This window comes from Macrobrachium rosenbergii, chromosome 23, assembly GCF_040412425.1.
Source record: "Macrobrachium rosenbergii isolate ZJJX-2024 chromosome 23, ASM4041242v1, whole genome shotgun sequence".
NCBI classification, from domain to species: Eukaryota; Metazoa; Arthropoda; class Malacostraca; order Decapoda; family Palaemonidae; genus Macrobrachium; species Macrobrachium rosenbergii.
In genome coordinates, this window is record NC_089763.1 from 30,892,928 (window position 1) to 30,902,009 (window position 9,082).

Genomic DNA, 9,082 nt, shown 5'->3' on the forward strand with positions numbered 1-9,082 from the left:
AAAGTAACTCAGTAGTTCAACTCTCCCAAAGGTGTTAAATACTTTTCAGGAATAACAATCACGATATCATTGACCTTACCGCTTGGAACGCCAGATTCATGAAGAGAATCAATGTAAAACAAATAGTAATTTTAGTATTCATATGTGTAATATATAAATATATATATATATATATATATATATATATATATATATATATATATATATATATATATATATGATCTATATATATTTATCATAATTAAATAAGTTAATTCATCTATAGGATCAGTGGAAGGGAAACTAATGATGTTTAATAATGACATATATTCATCACAGTTAAATAAGATATTAAATTAGAAGCGTATTAATGGCCGTAGCCTCCGCCATGACCGTGACTGAAATGAGCGTCGATGTAGCCAGTGTGTGACCCGCCGTAGCCGTGTCCACCATGACCATATCCAGCATGGCCATGCCCACCATGGCCGTATCCATGCCCACCATGGCCGTATCCGTGTCCGCCATGACCATGCCCACCATGGCCGTATCCGTGTCCACCATGGCCATGCCCACCGAAGCCGTGTCCACCATGGCCGTATCCATGATCAGGCAATGGTAGCGTAGCCACAACCATTACGAGGCAGGAGATTAGCAGTATCTTGGCGGCCTGGAAAAAATAATAAAAACTCATTAATTAAAGGGAAATACATTAAACAAAACATTACAAAATGAAATTACAAAATCAAACAGTAATTGTATTAAATCTTAAATTGAAATTGGAATTAAAAGGTAAATATTATGTCACTTTCATTGATAATGCTAAAAATAGTACACATTTAGAGCAATTCTCTACTGACAACAAATAAATAATGCGCCGAAGTTTCTTTTCTGTACAGCCGCTACAGCGTATAATCAAGGCCACCGAAAATAGATCTATCTTTCGGTGGTCTCGGTATAATGCTGTATGAGCCGTGGCCCATGAAACTTTAACGACGGCCCGGTGGTGGCCTATCCTATTACGTTACCAGATGCACGATCATGGCTAACTTTAACCTTAAATAAAATAAAAACTACTAAGGCTAGAGTGTTGCAATTTGGTATGTTTGATGATTAGGTGGATGATCAACAAACCAATTTGCAGCCCTCTAGCCTCGGTAGTTTTCAAGATCTGAGGGCGGACAGAAAAGGTGCGGACAGAAAAATGCGGACAGAAAAAGTGCGAACAGAAGAAATGCGGACAGAATAAAATGCGGACGGACAGACAAAGCCGGCAAAATAGTTTTCTTTTACAGAAAACTAAAAATTATGGGATAAGTTAAGCTGATAAATATATAACATTAAAAAATTCAAATTACAAAATTAAAGTTGTTTGAAATCAACTAAACACTTAACTACACATTCAAACCGACAGGCCTATGGACGAATATTTACTCCATTCCCACAAACCTCACAACAGGAGAGACCCTCTTTAGTGACCGCAAGAAACACGCCCGAAAACATGTCTTCGTCCTCCTACCTAACTTCTCATAGTCATGGATTCTGGAACAGCGCTATTACGGAAGAGCGGGCGTACACTAGATCGGTGGTTCTTAACCTGGGGCGCAACCCCCCTAGGGGGGCGTCAGCTATTTCCAGGGGAGGCGCGAGCCCTACGGAAGAATTGAAAATTCTCTGATTATATTCATTATTCTCTTAACAAGAGTAGGGAACTAATGTTTATAAGTCTATGAAAAATGCAAAAGTATCGCCTTATAACGCTAGTTTTCTATAGTGTACTGTAGTTAGACTCGTTGGCTCACCATGTTTTGTAATTTACCTCCCTCCCTATCCCTCGAAACCATTCTCTTTCTCCTTTTTTTTTATTTTCCTTCAAATCTGGAAGGGAATTTTACTCTTAGATGCAAGGGGGGCGTGGAGGGAAGGACCAACTCTTAGAGGGGGCGTGGTAATAAAAAGGTCAAGAACCACTGCACTAGATGGTACTATTGGCATGACTTATAAGAAGGCAGTCGTTTTAAGTGATTGAAGTCACTTTCATTGTTCAAAGTCCAAACTGGGTATCTCACAATTTCTCATTCTTCAAAGTCGAAACTGGCTATCTCACAATTTCACATTCTTCAAAGTCCAAATTGACTATCTCACAATTTCACATTCTTCAAAGTCCAAACTGGCTATCTCACAATTTCACATTCTTCAAAGTCCAAACTGGCTATCTCACAATTTCACATTCTTCATTTCAAACTGGCTGTCTCACAGTTTCACACTATCTCAAGGGTTAGTTAGTTTCCTCTTCTCACAGATAGCCGGGTAGCAAATGTATGCAAGTATTGCACCAGCCCTGGATTTTTTTACCATGCCCCTAGGTTAAGACAGGAGTTAGGAGTAAGTTCAGAGCTATTAGTGGAATTTGGGTGCGGGAAACATAATAAAATTATTTTCAAGACAATTCTATGGTTAGTTTTTAAGATATGGCGTCCCGCTTTTTTCAGGGTAAGGTCCCGGAACTGGGTTGCATCTCGCGGAGAATGCAGCCAGGTACAAGAATTATTTACTTTGTATACAATTGACGCGTTTTACAACCCTCCTGCAATTCACATTCATTATGCTTTGTCTGTCTCTATAGCCTGTATGATAGACAACTAAGAGACAAGTAAAAAATGTGCCGAAGTTTCTTCCGCGCAATCGAGTTTTCTGTACAGCCGCTACAGCGTCTAATCGAGGCCACCGAAAACAGATCTATCTTTCGGTGGTCTCGATATTATGCTGCATGAGCCGCTCCCCATGAAACTTTAACCACTGCCCGGTGGTGGCCCATCCTATAGCGTTGTCAGAAGCACGATTATGACTAAATTTAACCTTAAATAAAATCAAAACTACTGAGGCTAGATGAGCTGCAATTTGGTATGTTTGATCACTAATAAATCGACTGTATTAAGAATATGTAAAAAAAGACCACATTATGAATATTTCACCAATAAATCGACTTTATTAAGAATGTTACAAAAGATCGACCACTTCGCTACGCACGGTGACGCGCATGCGCGTCAGAAAAATTATTTTTTTTAGAAAATTCATAAAAAATCAGAAAAGCGCATCACAACAAAGAGGTTTGAACATGACGTCACGAGATACTGCTTCTCCTCATAGCATGGGTTGTTTGGAGGTTGTGACCTACGCATGCGCCGAAATTTCCCTTTTCTATAGAGGCCAGTGTGACCGCGTGAACTGACCTGTGAGGACTGCCTGTCAGTGCTGCCTATTTAAACGCCCGTAACGCAGTTATGTCCTGCTCAGTTTTAACGATTTTTTCAGGTTTTGTTGAAGAGAGGTTACGGAGTGTTTTGCAAATGCCAAAGTGTGTTGGAGCGCTTTCTTATAAGCGTAAGAGCCCTTCAAAAGATGGTGGGTAGTTAGAGAAACAAGCTTGTCAGGGCTTCATCACCTCCTAAAAATATGTTTATCGGACCTTACCGAGTTCCAGAGGCATAATCTACCGCCTAGAAAGATAGAGGGGCTATTGATGTCTATGGAGAGTGGAAGTGACACAGATAGTGACGATAGCGGTGACGATTTTATGGCCAAAATGGAAAGTGATGATAACAGAGGGAGCGCAATGCGAGAACGATGCTGTTGGCGGGGCCGGGGAGGTTAGGGAGGAGGGAAAGTGGTAATGCTGCCTCCCCTGGGTGTTCAGGCAATTCCTTCCTCTTGCTGATAATGAAGGATGGTCTGCAGATCTTGAGTCTCCCCCTCCCTTCCCATTATTGCATGAATTGACAGGTATTTCGCGGCTGGTTTGCCAGTGCCAACGAGTGACTCAGGTTCCCTCCAGCTATTTTGAACGCTAGAATTACTCCGTTATTTAATGGAAGAAACCCATCATCGTGCCATGCATTTCAGGGATGTTCTCAAGCAAAAGAGCGCACTGAAGTGGCATGCATAAAGTTAGTGCAAATATCAAGCTCTTGATGATACCGCCCCAGTACCTGCTTTTTGCAATGTCCACCCTTAGTACATCAACTGATGACGCCTCTCCTGCCACTGGAACTTCTGACGATGCTGCTGCCGTAGGCGTATGCCTTCGTCGGTACCTGAAGAAGGGCATTGAAAGGACACCACTTATCGTTGTGCTTCGTGCAGGGGATATACTTCTCTGCTATGAAAACCAATGCTTCCGTGATTGCCATACGAAGCGAATCTACTTACTGGCACTCGTCACCACCGGCACCAGCGCCCCCACCCCCTGGTCCGGGGAGGGGGAGAGACATGACAGAGTATCCAGGAATGCCGCCTCCCTCTTCCTCCTCCTCCACCACCACCATCACCGCCATTTCTCTCCTCCTCCTAACCCTTTCCTCCTCCTCCTCCACCTCCTCCCCTTCCTCCTCCTCCTCCTCCTCCTCCTCCTCCTCCCTCCTCCTCCTTTCCCTCTCCTCTTCCTCTTTGCCCTTCTTCTCTCTTAATCCCTCCTCCTCCTCCTCCTCCTCCTCCTCCCTCCTCCTCCTCTTCTTCTCCTCTTAATCCTCCTTCTTAATCCCTCCTCCTCCTCCCCTCCTCCCTCCTAACCCTCCTCCTCCTCCTCCCTCCCTCCTCCTCCTCCTCCTCCTTCCTCTTCTTAGCCTCCCTCTCCCTCCTCTTCCTCCCTCCCTCCCCCTCCTCCTCCCTCCTCCTCCCCTCCTCCTCCTCCCCTCCTCCCTCCCTCCTCTCCCTCCTCCACTCCTCCACCTCCTCCTCCCCCCATCCTCCTCCTCCTCCTCCATCCTTCCTCCCCTCCTCTCTCCTCCTCCAACCCCTCCTCCCTCCTCCCCTTCCTCCTCCTCCCTCCCTCCCTCCTCTTCCTCCCCTCCTCCTCCCTTTCCCTCCTCCTCTTCCTCCTCCTTCTTCTTTCTTCCTCCTCCTCCTCCTCCCCTCCTCCTCCCCTCCTGCTCTTAGTCCCTCCTTCCTCCCCTCCTCCTCTCAGACATGACGTGGGAACTGCAAGGTCTTCGAAATAGAGGAGGATGCATGAAACAAAACGAAACCAGGATTGTCGGTGAGTACACCAGATTAAATTTCATATATGTATTTTTATTTGTTTTTATATGCTTTTTATAAAGTACGTTATTTAATGGTATTTTTATGTGATTTATGTATGTTTTCATAATTTTCTCTTGCTTTTATGTGTAATATGTTTTTTTGAAGAAGTTTGATTAGGGACAAAATTTATCCTGCATTTGCATTTTCAAAAATATTACTAATTATAAGGAATTGTCTCTTTGTTTTGCAAATTTTTAAATGAACATAACACAAGTTCTCCCTGGCTGCTCCAGCGAATAAGTTTATGTGCTTTTATTTGGGGGAATGGGAACTGTGTCATATTCAACACACTATTAATGAATTATGTATCAATGGAAAAAAAATCATTGTAATTTCTCTATGTGCAAAGAAATATTAGATATAACAATTTACCTATTTTTGACCAATTTTTAATTGTAACTAACTTGTTGAAATTTCCTTTTGGACTAAGTTCACCTCGACCGAGTATGTTTATTGGGGGGAATTGTGTCATACCTAACACATATAGCAATGAATTATATATCATTGGAAAGGAAAATTATTGAACTTTCCCATTGTGTGAATATAAGTGAGATATTTTAATTTACCTATTTTTGGCAAATTTTTTATTGCGAGTAACTTTCGAAATTGCCCTTCATTCGTAAGTTCACGCGTTTTTGTTTGTTTACTTTTTTATTCTGGGGTGTGCTGTGTCATACATAATATCACAAAGAGTAATGAATTATATCTCACTGGAAAGGAAAATTATTGAAATTTCCCAGTGTGAAAGTAAAAATGAGATATTTCAATTTACCTATTTTTTTAGAATTTTTCATTGCGAGTAACTTTTGAAATTGCCACGCGCTTGTTTGTTTGCTTACTTTTTTTATTGGGGCGTGTGCTGTCATACATAACACAATAATATGCTAGTAATATATATATATATATATATATATATATATATATCATAAATAAATGCAAATCATATTTTGCAAGTATAAATTGCCACGCGCTTGTTTGTTTTGCTTACTTTTTATTGGGGCGTGTGCTGTCATATACATAACATATATATATATATATATATATATATATATATATATATATATATATATATATATATATATATATATATATCATAAAAATGTAAATTATATTAATTTCTCGCTGTGTAAATAAAAATGAGATATCTCAGTTTACATATTTTTGGTGATTTTTTGAAAAGAGAGTAACAAACGTGTCGCTTACCGATAGCCTATAACGCGTGCGTATATTTTGCATTTTTGTTCATCTCCCTTTGTCACATCACACTTAACACGAAGAGTAATGAATTATATATCAAAAGAAAGGCAATTTATTTCAATTTTGTGCTGGATAAAAAAAAATTTGAGGTATATCTGTTTAGCGATTTTTGGTGAAATAAGAAAAAAAAAGTAGTAAAAAATTTTCCAATACGGCTAACTTCAACTCGTGATACGAATGCTTTATTTTGGTTTTAGGGCATTTTTTAGCATAAAATGATAAATTACAGCTCATTAGCTTTTCAATGACATCAAATTCATTAACGTAGCTTGAAATATAAGGTTACACGGAGCTATAAAAAAAATTACCGCTATGCATGTTCTTACGGCCCTGGAGGGCAGTGAATCTGCTACCTTGCCATCTGCCACAGACCCGGGACCCACTGCACAGACCCAGGACCCAAAGCACAGACGCAAGACCCACTTCACAGACCCAGGACCCACTGCACAGACCAAACCTGACAGGACCGGTATCGTGAAAGAGTTGAGAATGTTACAAATGAGTTGAATTTTTAGTGAAGGCGATTGTACAACTTTAATCATCCGCAAATCATGTCCCTTCGTCTGCTTTCAAGCCGTTGGGCACGAACAATGGAACACAGAATCTTGACAACCGTGTCACAAAACCGCTGTCTGCAATATCAGGTGTGACTTACCGGCACGCGTGCGCACTCGTGCGCTGTCGGTGGGCTTCCGACGTGACTTTTTGCGAGCTACGAATGACCTTGATTGGGTTAAATGTCAGAGACAATTCTCGGCGTTTCGTTTGATAACGGTATGATTCATAATATCGAAATATATACAAGTGATGTTTGTGTGTTTGTTAGCTATAAAAATCCGAACCGCTAAACCGATCTAGACGAAATTTGGCACGTGGCTTTCATTTGACCCAGTTTAGATGATAGGGTAAGTTTCAACTCCGTAATCCTTCCCCTAACCACCTTCCCGTTGCAACATATGTGGTAAATAAACTCGACGGGTTTTTTCATACCCTATTTCATGTACTCGACACCATAGGAATATGTTATTGAAAATGCTTTTCTTTTCTGTGATTAATAATTCTGTATAAAGGTTTGAGTTTGGGTTTATTGGGGATGTGTTTAGGTTCAACAAGGGGTGTGTTTAGGTTTAGTAGGGGGTGCGTTTAGGTTTAGTGGGGTGTGTTTAGGTTTAGCAGGGGCGTGTTTAGGTTTAGTGGGGATGTGTTTAGGTTTAGTGAGGTGTTTTTTTAGGGCTTGTGAGAGGTGTCTTTAGGTTTAGTGGGCGGTGTGTGTTTAGGTTTAGTGGGGGATATGTGTTTAGGTTTAGTGGAGGGTGCATTTAGGTTTGGTGGGAGGGGCATTTAGGTTTAGTGGGGTGTGTTCTGGTTTAGTAGGGCTGTGTTTAGGTTTAGTGTGGGGTGCATTTAGGTTTAGTTTGTGGTATGTGTTTAGGTTTAGTGGAGGAATGCGTTTAAGTTTGGTGGGAGGGGTGTTTAGGTTTAGTAGTGGATGTGTTTAGGTTTAGTGGTGTTGTGTTTTGGTTTAGTGTGGGGTGCATTTATGTTTAGTTTGTGGTATGTGTTTAGGTTTAGTGGAGGTATGTGTTTTAAGTTTGGCGGGAGGGGTGTTTAGGTTTAGTAGTGGATGAGTTTAGGTTTAGTGAAGTTGTGTTTTGGTTTAGTGAGGGTGTGTTTAGGTTTAGTTGGGGTGTGTTTAGGTTTAGTGGCGATGTGTTTAGGTTTAGTGGCGATGTGTTTAGGTTTAATGGCGATGTGTTTAGGTTTAGTGGGGGTGTGTTTAGGTTTAGTGAACGGTTTGTCCCAGTTTAGTGGGGATGTGTTTAGGTTTAGTGTGGGTGTGTTTATGTTTAGTGGGGCCGTGCCCTGGTTTAGTGGGGGGAATCTAAACAACGAAAGGTTCCGAGGTTAAGACTTACCATAGCTGACACCATTTTCAAAGGTACTTCTCGACCTTCGTCGAACGCCGAACTAAATCCGACCCAGTCTCGACCCCTGGTTTTTATAGTAATGATGTCACGTTCCCGCCAGTAATGAGGTCGCACCTGATGTCACGATCCTCGTTGATTTTGAAAGAATATGACATCGGCTGAAAGTTATAACATTCTTTGTGGAGTTCGCCTGAAAGAAAAACAAGTCAAAAATGCTCCGAAGTTTCTTCGGCGCAATCGAGTTCTCTGTACAGCCGCTACAGCATATAATCAAGGCCACCGAAAATAGATCTATCTTCCAGTGGTCTCGGTATAATGCTGTAGGAACAGCGGCCCATGAAACTTTAAGGACGGCCTGGTGGCGGCCTGTCCTATATCGTCGCCGCAAGCTCGATTATGGCTAACTTTAACCTTAAAATCAAAACTACTGAGGCTAGAGGGCTGCAATTTAGTATGGGTGGTGATTGTAGGGTGGATGATCAACATACCGATTTGCAGCCCTCTAGCCTCAGTAGTCTTTAAGACCCGAGGGCGGACAGAAAAAAGTGCGGACGGACAGACAAAGCCGGCACAATAGTTTTCTTTTACAGAAAACTAAAACTACACACAGAGAACATTTATTTTTTAGACAATGCTGTAGTTATATAAAACAATCGTAAGATTTGAAAAGTTTAAAAATACAACGATTGCTTCATTTAATGTATTTGTTTTGTAAGTCTTTTACTGATATCTTTTGTTATCCTTTTTTATTTTTTTCAACCAGATCGTGGCAATTTTTTTTTATTCCACATTTACCTTTCATCACGTACGGTATTTTGCGGTCAAACGCTTGGCTGCAAACG

General features: G+C 41.2%; 1 protein-coding gene across 1 annotated transcript; it reads right to left on the minus strand.

Moving 5' to 3' along the window:
- Positions 1-289: 289 nt before the first annotated feature.
- LOC136851430 (neuropeptide-like protein 31) lies at positions 290-1,505 on the minus strand. The gene is made up of 2 exons (XM_067125513.1): positions 1,426-1,505; positions 290-646 (listed from the first exon to the last, which is right to left on the minus strand). Exons 1-2 carry the CDS (start codon positions 1,477-1,479, stop codon positions 347-349), a joined length of 354 nt encoding a protein of 117 aa, XP_066981614.1. The 5' UTR covers positions 1,480-1,505; the 3' UTR covers positions 290-346.
- Positions 1,506-9,082: the final 7,577 nt, after the last annotated feature.

What these genes read in the sequence shown, in the direction of transcription:
- LOC136851430 (XM_067125513.1), bottom strand. Translation starts at nt 1,479, where the DNA reads ATGTTTTCGGGCGTGTTTCTTGCGGTCACTAAAGAGGGTCTCTCCTGT. An exon ending in AGGGTCTCTCCTGTTGTGAG is followed by an intron (nt 647 to 1,425) that starts GTTTGTGGGAAT and finishes TATTTTTTCCAG; the next exon opens with GCCGCCAAGATACTGCTAAT.